Source organism: Seriola dumerili, unplaced genomic scaffold (assembly GCF_002260705.1).
Source record: "Seriola dumerili isolate Sdu_G_001 unplaced genomic scaffold, Sdu_1.0 BDQW01000025.1, whole genome shotgun sequence".
In the NCBI taxonomy this organism is placed as follows: domain Eukaryota; kingdom Metazoa; phylum Chordata; class Actinopteri; order Carangiformes; family Carangidae; genus Seriola; species Seriola dumerili.
The window spans coordinates 18,626,469-18,641,691 of record NW_019174280.1 but is presented as its reverse complement, the minus strand read 5'-3'; the positions used below and the strand labels follow the sequence as shown (position 1 = coordinate 18,641,691).

Genomic DNA, 15,223 nt, shown 5'->3' with positions numbered 1-15,223 from the left:
CAGATTTATCCGCAGCACGTTTATGCTGCCAACCTCCTGTTCTACCACATCCCAAAGATGTTCCACTGGATTCAGATCTGGAGACTGGGGAGGCCACTGAAGTTCATTGATCTCACTGTCATGGTCATGAAACCAGTTTGAGACGACTTTTGTGACATGGTGCTTTATTGTGCTGGAAGTAGCCATTAGAAGATGGTAAACTGTGGCCATAAAGGGAAGCACATGGTCAGCAACAATACTCAGATAGGCTGTGGCATTCAAACCATGAGTGATTGGTATTAAGGGCCCCAAGATGTACAAAGAAAGCATTCTCGACACCATTACACCACCACTTTTTCTGCTGTAGCTCATCCACCTCAAGGTTCTCCTGTGACCTCTCGTCCACACGACGTTTCCACCTGCAGAACTGCTGCTCATGGATGCTTTTTGCTTTTGACTCCAATTCTGAGTAAAAACTCTAGAGATCAGAAATCGTCGAACCAGCACCAACCGTCACGCCACAGTTAAAGTCAGTGAGACCACATTTTCTCCCGACCTGTATCTGCAGGATTTCGTAAACTGCACTGCTGCTACACGATCTGATCTGATAACTGCATGACCGAGCAGATGTACAGGTGTTCCTAATAAAGTGCCCGCTGAGTGTACACAGACAACATTTACCTCTCTTTGGAGATGTTCTTGTTCTCCTTCTTCCACCTGGCTTTGAAGTCGGCACAAAACTCGAACCAGAGCATGAAGAAATGACCAGCAGTCACCTCCTTCTCTCCCGTCTTGGGCTTCAGTCCAAAGTACAGAACCAAGTCGTGAAAACTGAACAGCAAGTATAAAAAAAAGAGAGAATAAAAAACACCATTAACCAAGATGGAGATGTTCATTTATTTCAGTTAAATCTGACTTTCATCTAGAACCATTAGATGCTATCTTGATGTCTTGTTAGGCAGGATGTGATGACGTTTCAGGACGAGAAGAATCAGTGGCTCATTTAAAAAAAACAATATTATTACAACAGCCTGAACCAAGACTGAAAACTTCTCCACATCACAGTAGCTGTTACTACGCGTTCGTGGCCGCTGCTTCCTTGCTTTTGTTAAAGTGAGTTTACAAGATATTTCCATCTATCAAGTGATTTCTGCTGAAGCTTTAATATCAGAAATTATATCTTTAAATTTCAGAAGAAAGGCCAGGTGTGTTGCCCTCAAAGTGTCAACATGATGCGAGTCTCCGACCTTTTCTGCACAGTCATCAGCGATAGGAAGCTTCTGCGTGTTCTTTTCGTGCTGCAAAGAAACAAAACAAAGAAATTAGTTCAGTTGTAGCCAGAGCCCCCCCCACCCCCACCCCACCCCCACCAAAAAAATAAATAAATAGACAAGATTTATTACTTTAAAGAGTCATAATCCCTATGTAGAGTCTGTGGATGTAAATACTAGTAGGGACACAATGAGAACCTCTTATGTGATGATGACCTTGTCAGATGGAGCCAGACAACCATCAGGCTTCTTCAGGGCGGCAATTACACAGTCAGTTATTCAACAATGGAGCCATTCTTGCTGCCACTTTCAAATTGCAATGCCATTACGACAAAATAACAGGTACATTACCACCTGTGTCTGTCTCCCTGTAATGTTGTGGGATTCTCCTTTAAGACCCCCCCCCCACACACACACACACACACACACACACACAACAGCAAATTATTTAAGTTTTCTATTTGAAAGATCATTTTACTTTGTTCCAGTGCATCTTGGACCCATTTATCTCACTATTTTTATTCTTTTATAAAACTGTGATATTTATTTTTGCTACAATTGTGATGCTTGTCTTAAAAAAAAAAGAAAAATCTTGAAAAATGTTTTATTTTGTACCTTCTGCATTTTAAGAGGAAGAACTCAAATCAGACTAACTTCACATGTTCCCAATGATGCATAAAGGCTTGAAAAAACGTCTGTATGTCTTTAATGTTTTTATACCAAATGGAACAAATGGGATACAAGAGACAAAAGCTCTGACTTTAATAGATCCAGGGTCATCTGGACGGACTGTAGTCTCACTGCTCTTTAAGAGACATTTTGGGGTTTTTGAATTACAAACGAATCTTCATCATTTCAAAGGCTGGGCGTATGAGGCTCTCCTCTGCTGCAGGATGTGTTGTGAGTTACGTTGAGATGGGTCGTAAATATAAAAATCTTACAGCATGATGTGCCTGAGTTGGTTGAAAGAATATATTTTGCAAGGAAAGAGTCTCTGAGAAGTCCCAGTGCCTGTGTGTCTCAGGCAGGAGGCTCAGTCACTGCCAAATCTGTCTGATCCTTATCTGAGTGTCTAGCCTTTACTCCGAATCCACCCTATCTCTCTTGTGTACACACACACACACACACACACACACACACACACAGAGAGAGAGAGAGAGAGAGAGAGAGAGAGATACCAAAGACACAGCATGAGAAAGGAAAAGGGGCATTTTCAGGCCAGTAAGAGGATGACGAGCACATTTATCAGACTATGGAATAATTTAGAGGGACTATAGAGGAGAAAGTAAAAGTGAAGGAGAGCACAAGTGAACTACGTTTTCAGAAGGGTGTTTAAAAGATCTTAAAAATCTTCAGTTCAGCCACTAAAAACTCTTAAAAAGTCTTAAAATTTAGTGTTTTTTTTTCCAGAAGAGTTTTTCATAATTGAACTGAAGTAAACTCTGACGCCAGAACTGTCGTCATGCTCTTCTGTCATGTTACAAAAAGATAATAAATAATAATTTTATCTCTTTACTTGAAATAGATCGCCAAAAGAAACGTCACAATCTTAAATGTAACCCGGAGAAAAAGTCATTCTGAACAGGACCTGGGATCCAAGTGTGAATTATCGACACACCTGATTCTGTTTATTTTGCTTTTCAGGGAGAGAATACATGTTAATAAGAGAACACACAACTCGCTCCTGTGTTGGCAACACAAAACACTAATCTTCCCAAACTACCGACATGCTAAAAGTCACACAGAGGTTTAGTGACACGACAGTACGTGACTGTCAAACTCACCACTGAGAACAAAAGCCTCCATCTTGTCTTTGAACGGCTGCAGGTGTTCTTCAGGAGACTCCGAGCAAACCCTCTGTACATCTTTCTCACATCCTGAAAGACAGAGGCGACGCAATGATCGACTATTCAACTGCTTTGATCATGAGAAATGTTTTAATATTCAGCGTTAGGACTCAGTCTCTGGCCAGAATGTGAAGCATGACATTATGAACCGTTTGCAGAGACAAAGAGCTAAACAGTGAACAACTAGAAATCCCAGGAAGGAAGATATTATTACAGTACTGGACAAGTGATACCTGGGAAATGCAGTGCAGAGGCACCACAGCAACAAAAACTGAAAGTCTCAAAGAACAAAAAAAAAAAAAATGAAACAAAACAACACAACCTGCATGATCCTGTCTCATTCTGAGTCATTATAAATCCACACAGAATAAAAGCAGACTTTCAGGGACAGAATCTCTGGATGAGAGCCATGTATGGATGCGTTAGTGCCTCTTAAAGAAAACCACTGCGCTCTCTCAAAGGATTCGACAATTTTAAACTCACAACTTTGAATCTGAACTGCTTGTTCTCTGCATCCACACTTTATGATTTCTATCCTATATTTTTTATTCATCACTTCTGTGTACAAAGAAAACCAGAAACTGTTAAGTTTGGGAATGAACCTCTTTTCTATCTTGCAGACAATATTTGAGATTTTAATTCATTAGTTGCTTGTTTTTTTTGTTTTTTTTTTACCATGAATTTTAGAAATTCAACCCATGACGAGAGAGTTCTGGATTAAACTATCTCCACCTGTGCCTGAGCAGAAGGTTATCAGCACAACTTCCTCTTCAGATATCACTTATTGAGATTCACCCAGAGATGGCGACTACTAACCCTGCTCCCTCTCCCTCTCCCTCTCCCTCTCCCTCTCTCTCTCTCTCTCTCTTCCTCTGCCAGTCTTCGGCTCCACGTTGCTCTGCGTCCAATCAGTGGATCAGAGGAGCCAGTCTGCGGAGCCAGTCATAATAGAGGCCCCCCTCTGACCCCCACCCCCTACCCCCCGACGCTCGATCAACATCTCCCAGATAAGATTACAAAAGAATACTGTTTTCATTCGGGATTTGTGTAAACTGTGGAGGCGGGCATCTCTCTCTCTCTCTCTCTCTCTCTCTCTCTCTCTCTGCATTGTGTGGCCAGCCTCTCTTTCTTTTGTCTGCCTTTTGTGCCTGACGAAAGTTTGCTTACTTCAGACTGAAGAGGGTTTTCGAGCGGCACATAAACAGAGCCGGCTGATGAGGAGTGTGGTGCTGAAATTACACAAGACTCTCACGGCGATGGATCATTGCTTTTCTTCAAGAGATTCTTAAAGGATTTTGTGATGATGTGTTTGGAATCGGGCACATCATAAATCACAGCATTACTCCAGTCAGAATCCACGTTGATATACCGAGTGGAAACACTATGTCTTTATAAAACACATTTCATGTTAGAATAACATAAACATGCTAAGAAAATAATGAAAGCTCCTCATTTAAGCTAATTGAAAACCTGCTCCAGATTATTTAGTTCATATATGGTCATGGAAATAAAGAAATATTTTATAGGCAGAGGTTCTGAATATGAATCATATAAAATATCAGAGAAATAAAAGAATCTAACTTGAGGGCTAACCAATAAAGTCAAGAAGAAGTCATCGGTGCTTTAGGCTAAATGCTCTAGAAGTTAAAGGAGCACTGAGGTCACTACAGTTCATTCTGTGGAGAATATTAACTTTAAAGTCTCTACAGTGAATAAGCTAATTTCCAGTGTTTTTTAATGTGATACGGTCTTTGGATGTCATTTCCCTGAACAGCCAACATGGATGACTTAAGAGAAACTTATCTCCCTTTAACTGTGTTGGGAGACGTTTCATACCGACCAAACAGAAAACACAGGGAGAGTGAAGAACGACAGCAGCAGAGCTTCAAACCAGGCATGAGGGCGGTTCAAACAGGCAGAACAAAAGGAACCTGCGACGGGCGATCCAGATTGCACGGTGGTTTGGGTAGACAGCCTGATAAGACGAAGCTGTGTTGAGAGGTAAAGAAAGCTATCTGTGGCACACATCTGGGGGCCACACTGGAGCCCAGGTGATACAGCCAAGCAGGTTAAGGATCCATGCATCTCTGCAGAGGTCCATGCAGAGATACCGCAGATACCGCAGGTCTGGAGATTACATAAGTGGGAAGCTATGGTCTCCCTGTGCTGGCGACATGGGCACAAAGGCACAACGATGGGAGATCTGATGGGCATGAGGATTAGAAGCTGGATCTGAGAGGCGCCAGGCCAGTATCAGCTGCAAGACTCCTGCTAGTCTCTGAGCACACGCACATACAGTGCACAAGGCAGGCAAAAACACATGTGTACATAAGGATACGACAATGTACTCGGTCACAATCATATACATGTCAGCATTGTCCTCAGTCTGACTTGTCTGGTTTAACTGGCTGGCATGCTGAATGGCGTCATATGGGCACACTTAGGGAGAGAAGAGTGCAGTCAAGAAGAATAAGAAAGACGAGAGGAAATCTTTTGTTCTGGGGCTTTAGCTAACTCGAGTCTGGTCAAAGAAGCAGGCCTTTAGCCCCTAAGTATAAACAGTTTCTCAATGGCTGGGGCCAGTGATGGGAAACCGGGGTGGTGAGCTGCTGGGGGAGGGGTTGGAGGGGTGTCTGAGGAAAAACGATGCCAGACTGGGCCGGGGTTTTGGTCTGGTCTGTGGGTGCCTCTCGAGAGCAACACAAAATCACAGTGCTAGAGTTACACAGGCATGGCTGAGGTTTTCAAACAGAAACACACAACAAACTGACCACAAGGCGAGGCTATTCCGGTCACCCAGTCACATGGATGTCGGTCTGCTCAGAGCGCAGCTAATGGTTTGGGGAATGTGTGTGTAACCATCTGCAGCAACAGTGGGCCCAGGGTATTGGTATTAATTTCTCTGGAGGGTTTTTTTTTTTTGCGAGGCTTCAGAGAGCCGGAATAGATAAAGGTTTCAGTGTAGACGTCACGTACTTGTTAGATCTCGTCCCAGCTGTCTCAGGTCTCTGCTGAGGTCATCAAACTTGACCTGCGCTGCCAGGAAGACGTCCTGAGGTTCAGGAAGGGGGAACATACTCTTCTCTGTGCCGGCGTCCTGGTGGGATACAGTCGCGGCACAACAACAAAACATCACAGTTAAACCAGGGAGATAAGCAATCACTAAGATACGTACTGTGTCTTTGGACGCAGGTAGAGTGAAGAAAGATTAAAACTCATTTTATGTTGCAACTATTATAGAGTTAACTAGAGCGCTTTCCAATATTAAAAGATAGATAGCAAATTTTCAAGTCTGTCCTAATTTTGTGGTCAGGTTCACATATGGACTTTAAATCCATAATCATTCCTCTTCTTTATACTGGGATCCATTCCTACACAGTGCTTGTTTTGTGTTTCCTCGGACAGTGTTTCCCTGTTGGACTGCGGTAACACTACAAGGGAAAATTAAAAACACTGTAACTTTGGATGATACTCATTTTATTTGTCTAACTCAGATTGCTGAAACTTCATATTAGACTCAAATAAAATGTTTTGTGTGTTGATGTTGTTTTGACTACTATTTTAAGTCAAGTTAAGACTTGAAAAACCTGTCTTTTAAATTCATGAGAAAACAATATAACGGATCAACTTCCTGTACATGAAGCAAACAATAAGAGTATTATGTCAGTAACAGGACTTTCTTGCTTTTCCCGCAGATTTCAACTGCGTCTCTCGGTCTTCATCAGTATAACTGAGCAAACTCCATCTGCTGTTTGAGACCATGAAATGCAGTTAAAAAGCTAGTAAGTGAATCTTGAATTAAGATCATTTTTGTTAAACTGCTATTTCCAAAGTCAACAATGAGCTTTCACATTTTTTTTTTTCAATACCTTGTCCACATTGTGCAGGTAATATGACACCACATAGTCCACCAGGCTGATACGATTGTCCTGAAAAAAAAGACACAGATTATATGCACAGTGTAAATTAAATCACCTTTTTTTAACAAAGTAAGGAACGAGAGCTGCTACCTGCCTTTGTAGTACATTTTCTGAACTTATTTAAGGTGCAATCAGCCCCAATCAAAGACACCGCTGCATTCACAAATAAGTACGAGAGCACTCAGACCGGTGAGTGCTCGCACGACTGAACTGTGTCACAGATTCCCGCCTGAGAGCTGACTGGTACAAACACAGTCTTCTACTCTTCTTTACTCATGGAGAGAGAGAGAGCTGCTAAATCGCTTTTCCCACATGAACGCATCCTTCCTTTCTGGATATTCAAACCAGACCTTTCTCCTCTGCCTCCAACTACTGTAAGTTTTTTTATTTACCTGGCACGGCTTTCTCCTTTGCACATCTTAACCAGTCAACCATCACATTAGACTCATGGGCAGTCCCTAAGAAAAGTCAACTTTGCAGAACTAAAGCATGATGAAAGGCAGGGAAAAGAAAAAAGAACTTCTCAGTGAGCTACCACAGTGATCGAGTCCTTACCCTGCTCTTGACGTCCTTGAGTTTAGGGAGAATCTCCAGGCCAAAGCCGTCGGCCTGACCTCTGGTCCTGTTGCCTCCGTTCATGTGGTTCCCCAGAGCCAACACCAGTCCCATCACCTCCCTCACACCGTCGCTCTCCAGCAGAGCCTCAGAACAGAACACAAATGCAGGGTAATCTGCTTTTTTCAGGTTGCAAACAGACAGCTGGTTGCTCACTCCAACATGCTTCATATTCAACTTCTCAAATCTAATATCGCCCTGATATCATCCTATATAAAGGGCGTTAATGAGGTAATGAGTGGGTTAGCTGTCAGCTGCTCTTCCTACCTTACAGACAGAAGAGACCGTGTTGAGCTTGCGTTGGATGGACGCGATGCCATCGATGAACGCTGACTGGAAGATGATGCAGTGGGCTCTTCCTGCGAAGTCCGGGATCTGAGACAGTTCATACAGAAACCTGGAGCGCAACCACATAAACAGTAAGCATACATCATCTCTTAGAGCTGCTAACAGAGGCGAAGTCTACACACACAAGCACACAAGTCTAGAAAGGATGCACTCTCTTTTCCATTAGCAGAGGAGATACTGACTGTTCGGGTTTGTCCAGGAGTTTAACTTCCTCCTCCTCTGACGTCTCGTAGTGTTTCTTAATCCTCTCCAGCTCCTCGGGCTGCGCTCTCTGACACATTGACGACAAAATGTCAATAAGGGGTTCGTTCACAAAAGAAAGTTGTGTGTTAAAGCGCAATAAAGTGTGCTGTAATACGTACGTTTTCATACAGTGCCTCAATGGTCTCCAGGTCCACCACGGTGTGGTCCACAGTCAGTACAGCTTGAAGTGGGATGGAAACAGATCACACATTAGGCCTCCAGGCACTAATCCACAAGATTTTTTTAGATACTGTAAGTTTCTATTTTATTGTGTGCTCTAAACAACACAACACAGGAGCGATTTAGCCTACATGCTACATGTTCACCAGAACCTTTCAACTGGTTCTAAATATGAATGTTTGTTGGCTTTCTCCTGGAAAAAACAGTCTGGTCGGGCTGTAGTTTATCAAATGTACATGCTTCTATCCACAGGCCCATTAAAATATGATTGCTATAGCTACATTACAGTTTTAGAATAATGTCACATTGTACTCTTATGAGCAGACAGATAAATGGAACCAAAGCAATGAACAATGGGATTTAATGGGAATTTGTGGGACCACGCTAACAGGGGGAGAAGGCCTGTAACGGCTCTCTGATGTTCCTGGTTCTGGTTTAATGGCAAAAAACAAATAAAAAGTAAAGAGGCCAAACAGAAAACTGCAGGTCCCAGAGAAGCATGACCATAGAGCACCAACGCAGTCCTCTCACTGGGGATCACGGTCCACCGTTAGCTACAAAGATTTCTGTGTTTGGGATTAGCAATGCAGATTGCCTCTCTGTAACGGTCTTGCTGACATTGTGGTGAGTGTTTTAGCCTTTAATCCTACTTTAAATTCACCAGCAGCTCATATTCAGAGTGAAATACAGGGTAAGTTCAGTGTGGTGTCGGGGTTAAGGTTAAACAAGGGTGATGTTCAGGGAGCCGCGGTTACCTGAACGTTTACAGATGAAGGCTGCAGGTTCAAACCCCCAGACTGGCTGGGGATACAGCTAGTTTAGATGATGTATGTTTGATTACAAACACACTGAGGTTTCAACGGTCATTCTCATGATAGTCCAAGTGTTGAAAGTAAATATGGGGGAAAAAAAGTGGGGTTTGAAATGGAAAAAATGAATATAGCTTCATGTCTAGCAATAGCTTGAGCAGCTGCCATCCTTAAATTTTATGTCAGACAGTAAATGGTGAAAGTAAACTAAATATATTGCACTGCTACTTCTGAATCTGAAGACTGCACCTTGGGCTTTAGGGAATTGTAAGGGGCATTTTTCACTATTTGACCAAATGATTAATCAATTAATTAAGAAAATTATAGTTATAGGTTATAAGTTATAAGTTTTGTATATTTTGAGGATGGAAACGGGTTACCTATATTTGAAGGCTATTGTGCTCCAAAACATTGGACTACAAAAGACTTTTATTTTGACAACTGTACTCATACACTTTACATGTGTTGGGTTGTTTATGCCATGTACCTGAGAAAAACATATTTCATTCAACGTTTTTTTTTGGTTCAAATGACAATTACAGTCTATATATATATATATATATAAAATCTGAGGTCCTGCATTATCGTATTGTATCCTATAGTCCGTGTACATGGACATTTTGAGTGAGTCCACGTTTGGGTCCAGTTGCAGTCATTCCTAATATCAGTAGCTGAAAGGAAATGAACTTTGACCCAAGTGGTTTCTATGCAACACAGCTGAATGAATGAAACTCACCTTGCTGTATATCTTTCATCTCCAGGTGGAGGCTCGATATGAGGATGCCCACGGCCTGGGAGCGCTTACCGTCCAGTAGTTTAATGATCTAAAACACACACACACACACACACACACACACACACACACACACACACACACACACACACACACACACACACAGTTACCATGGCCACCTTGCCCCTGGAAACCATTACTGGGTCATTAGTAGAGAGTCTATTGTGCAAAGATGGAGCAAAACAAACCAAGGTCATAATAGGCTTCACCGTGATGCATTAGGACTTCATGCATTAGTGACCAGAGTTGTCAGGAATGAAGGACTGATTTATCTACACCACTCACATTACTGAGAAAAGACACTAAGTTACTGTAAATGATCTACTCATGTTTGAATAAATAAGGTTGTCTTTGTCTTTTTGTTTCATTGCATTGTATTTTCTGTTTCTACTCAGTGTCTCTTTAATGTTTTAATGCATCCTAATGTGTTATGTATTGTACTTAGAATTTCCTTTGTGATTTAGAGATGTTAAAGGAATAATCTTGTGGCATTTGTGTTCTTACTGCAGGAAAAAGCAGCAAACATAAATCATATTCTAGGTGAGGGACTAGAGTCCATCAGCAATTCTGGATTTGGGAGAAAATGAGTGATCAGAAACAGAACAGAGGAAAAATATACTTCTAACTCAAAGAGATAGGAGGGCAAAGACATATGAACCGAACTGTAAACGAAGAGGAAGACATAAGCTGAAACAGGTCTGCAATGACCTGGCATCTGTAAACGCAATGGCTTCCACGCCCTCAAGTGGACAACTCTCATATTGCAATCTCCTGCACTACAAACTGTCACTACCTCCATCCTCTTCAATAAATAATAATCTGCTGCTTCAGAAAAATATTCCCAAAGTCTGAGGAGAGTTTTGATTGACGCTATAGTTCATTTTCCATGTTACCCTCTTGACTTTGGCTCTCTTCTCATAAGCCTCTGACAGCGGCTTCCTCTTGGTCTGTGTGGTGGTTTTGGCGAAGAGATCCTCAAACTCGCAGGCATTTATTATATTTGGTTCCTCTAAAATGTTCCACAGTGTGTTGTTGCTGAGGGAGAGAAAAGCATCAGTTTGTCTCAGCCTCTGTTTCAATTCAGAACAATTCAAAACAGTAACAGTAGGGGTTTTAAATATGCATCATTTTGATAGGAGGCCGATTAATATAACTGAACAAAAACTGGATATTGAACCATCTTTCAATGTAATTGCTGTTTGTTTGAATCGATACACACAGTTGCAAGTTTATCAAATAATAATAAATTCTACCCTCATCGGTTCAGTTGTGTTATACAGAGAGGTGTTACTGTTATTCAGCCTACCCTCACTGATATAGTGATAAAAAAGATTATGAAATTAATAAATAAAATCATTTAATACATTATTTCAACTCAGCTAATTACTTTACAATGTTATTCATTATTAAATATTGTTCATATTTGTAACATAATTGAGTTTCAGTGGAATTAATTCAAATTTATTTTTATAACATTTCTTTTTATTATTATTTTACTTTTCATTTTAAATTCCTTTTTTCAAGTGTTTGCTTCAATAAACTAACAATTTCCTAATTGTTTTGTTTACAAATATATGATAATTCATTTCATAATGTAAATGTAATCGAAATATTATTAATTATATTTTAAACTTTTAAACGCTTTTGGCTCTTCAATGACATTCTCATTCAATGCCTCAAACGTTTCACATTTTATGACATTTTGACTTGTATAAACTTGTTTTTTCAACATTTTTTCAAGTGAGTACATGTACGATTTAATGGCCATTTCGGCGATCCATAAAATTAATAGTCACAGACATTTTTCGATAATGAAACTTCAAAAGAAAATGGCATCATCCTGTGCGAAAGCAATATTAGATTTTGCATAAAAAGATCTACTTGTTGAGGTTGTGAGTTAGTGAGTAGTTGTCCTTTAGATGTGAACCTACTTGTTGTCCTGGATCTGGATTCTGGTCCAGTAAAGAGGCTTCATGGGTTGGGAAGGTTCTACTGCCGATTTCCTGGGAGGTTTATCCAACAAGAAACCCCCACCTGGAGGAGGGGGAGGTGGGGGAGCTAAGCCTGGCATGGATGGGGGAGGTGGAGGCGGTGGTGGTGGAGGTGGCGGAGGGCCATTTGATGTCTGCATGTGATTTGTGGATAATGGCAAACAGGGCGGAGGTGGTGGTGGAGGAGGGAGATTGTCTGTTTTGCTTGGAAGTGCCTGAAGAGGAGCTGGTGGTTGTTCTGTTAGAGGTAGTGAGGCTCCAAGAGGAGTTGTTTGGGATGGGGGGGCAAGCGATGAAGAGGAGGACACTGTATCATCCCTCTGACCGGCCAGGCTGAGGCTGATAGAAGCCAGGTCCAGCTTTTTGGGGGTCACCCTCTGCTGCTGGGGACTCATGCATGTCCTCCCTGTCCCCTCGCCATCCTCCGGAGATTTGACAAAGGTCTCTCTGTCCGTCTGGATGCAGACATTGCGGAAATATTTTTGCAAAGAGTCATCTCCGGTGGATACAGCGACATCTCGGAGTTCCCCTCGGCGGTGGGTCCCAACCTGGGAGAGTTTGGCCTGCAGCTCAGTCAGAGTGAACTCCAGACGGGCGACATTGTCCTCGTTTTCCACCCGCAGTCTGGAGAGTTGCTGACAGTAGTCCTCCTGAAAATAATGCCTTACTTTAAAACCATAGAGCTAAAAAGTATCTGTTTATCTGAAAAAAAATCATCCTTGATCATCTTTCAAAAACCCAGAAAATCATTTAACATCACTAATAAGCAGTTTTTAAGATATTTCAAGAATCCTCGAGGGCTCTTCTGTTATTCAGGAAAAAAGTAATATAATGTGTGTGTGTAATGTTAGATTAATGTCAGATGAGTTATTATGTACATTGGTAGTAATTATAGGGAAATAGGCATGTTCTCAGGAGAAAAGCTCAAATTAAATATGTAAATGTTCAGTCATGATTAATTTACAGTGTATTATTGGAAAATGTATTCTCTGTGCTGAATTGTATGCTTGCCTGTTCACGTTTTTGGATTACGCCCTGCTTAAAAGATGCTAATTTTTAAATAATCATACATATATGAATTTGACAACACTTGGTTCAACACTTCATCTCGATCCGTCATACTGACCTGTAACTTCTCCAGCTCCTCTTTGCATTCTCTCTTCAGCTGCAGCAGCGCGGCCTGATGCTCTGAGAGGAAACAGAGCAGAAAAAACAATGGCTTTGTGTTCTTTCCTGCACCACAACAGATGTTCATTACTACAGCTGTGGTGCCAGGGAGTGCTTTCTTTTACCTCGATGGACACGTTAATGATGTGGCTGGGTGCAAGCCGCAGACAAACAAATTACAACAGTGAGACACGTGAGAGCTGGAACTAATTTTGCAGAACAAATCAAATGTTTTGCCACTGTGGCTGAGGGTGAGGGGTGTTTGAGGATATGTTGTGGGACAGACTGGGTCAAAAACAGTGTAAAACGCCATCAGGTGAAGGCAGTAGAGCCTCACATGTCCCAAAAACACACACACCCTGACTGACAGCGCACTGCCTGCAGGTGCCATCTTGAACAAACTATTTAAGCAAACATTTATGTAGGGTTGTTTTAGTGCTTGTGTTGTACATCTTGTCCATTTTATGTATTTATTTTATATATTTGTGTGTATGTGATTTCTTGTTTGTATTTCTTTTGCATCTTGTTGATGTTAATGTTAATTTCTTATGTAAAGCACGTTGTTTCATCCTGTGTATGAAATGTCCTATGGAAATAAAAAAAGAAATATATGACTAATGGATGCCTGAATGTTTTGAATGGTCCAGCACAAAGTGTATTTACGGTCACCTTCTCGACAGTATTTACAAGAGCTGTGTTGTCAGGGAAGTAGGTGTGTACACATGGAGCACAGTTTTAATCCATGTTCAAACAGTCCAACCTTTGACAATCCTGGTGATGAACAGCAGGAAATGTTTTACAAGTGAGGCGTAATTATTTTTATTTTTGAGCACTCATCCATTTAAATGCCAAAGGAAGCAGAACCACTTTCATGGCTTTAAAAAGTTACGAGTAAAGTGCGATGAACAACGTGTTATTAGCTATGACTCACCGAGTATTTGACCATGTGTTTCTTTTTAAAAAGTAGTTTTATGCAAGTCAGAATAAGCACAGACCACAATTCAAAATGTGTTATATCTGTCTCAACTTTGCTCTTTGATTAGTCTAACACTAATTAAGCAATTTCACAAAATATAAAGACTTATTTTAAGCCTAAAACATTTGCCGCTCTACTCTCAGATGAACTCTGTTCTGAGACCGATGTTGTCATGGTAACAAACATATGGTAAGAATAAATAAATGCTGAGCAGTAGCACCAAATGACAAAAATGTTCTGCTGCAGTGTTTACAACAAACTGAGTGGTTCAAGATGTTGACTCAGTCAGTCATGTGTTTCAGGTTGCAAAAATTCTTAATTTCCCCAAAATTCATGGAAAATTAGTCTTAGTTAAGATAGTCAAGACCTCATGCCTCATGCAATGGAAAGACTAATTTAGACATAGACCTGAAGACTGACTTTTAGTTTGATCTAAGCCACAGTCAAATTCTGTCTTTGAGAAACTGGCCCTTTAAACCTTTTCGGCATCTGTCTGACCTTCTTGCTAATGCAGGAAAAAGTAGCTAGAAGCAGGATAACTGGTGCTTTGAGGAGTTTTTCCTTTCCGAATTGAAGGCGTGCAGATAGATTGTGTTGTATGCTTTGAAGCCTCTTGACGCAAATTTGTGATTTATGATATTGGGCTATATAAGTAAAAAAATGACTTAAATATGCTTGTGTTTTCATATAACCTTGACTTACATACACTATCCTGTTCAGATTTTTTTGTATCACTTGCATTACTTTTTTTTACCACTAGGTGGCACCAAAGCTGAAAGATTTTAAATCATAAACAAAGTGGTTTCAACCATAAAAGTCTCAAAATCACTTTCTCAAAAGAACAGATGAACAAGAGGCAGTGTCACATGTAAAACGAGTGTGCCTGCAGTACATGCTTTAACACGCTGCAGGCGGAGTCTTACGGCCTGTGGACACACACAGGGTGGAGTTGTGTTTGCTTTAGCAGTGGAGCTTCTATTTAACATCCACCGCATGATATCACAGAGCAAACTCTCCTCCTGTCTAACATGAATATTCAGACATAATGAGTAGGGTGGTGACATCTACTGTAAGTCATAGACTG

The 15,223-nt window shown here is 41.1% G+C and overlaps 1 protein-coding gene across 1 annotated transcript in view; it reads right to left on the bottom strand.

The window, feature by feature from the left end:
- Nucleotides 1–15,223, bottom strand: part of fmn1 (formin 1) — a 28,577-nt gene that overhangs the window by 1,084 nt on the left and 12,270 nt on the right. Inside the window, 14 exon segments of the mRNA XM_022766037.1 lie at nucleotides 661–810; nucleotides 1,227–1,246; nucleotides 1,249–1,277; nucleotides 3,035–3,127; nucleotides 6,074–6,194; nucleotides 6,967–7,026; nucleotides 7,573–7,719; nucleotides 7,900–8,029; nucleotides 8,163–8,251; nucleotides 8,343–8,404; nucleotides 9,949–10,036; nucleotides 10,899–11,040; nucleotides 11,937–12,646; nucleotides 13,123–13,184. Of these exon segments, the coding sequence (XP_022621758.1) occupies nucleotides 661–810; nucleotides 1,227–1,246; nucleotides 1,249–1,277; nucleotides 3,035–3,127; nucleotides 6,074–6,194; nucleotides 6,967–7,026; nucleotides 7,573–7,719; nucleotides 7,900–8,029; nucleotides 8,163–8,251; nucleotides 8,343–8,404; nucleotides 9,949–10,036; nucleotides 10,899–11,040; nucleotides 11,937–12,646; nucleotides 13,123–13,184 (1,903 nt within the window).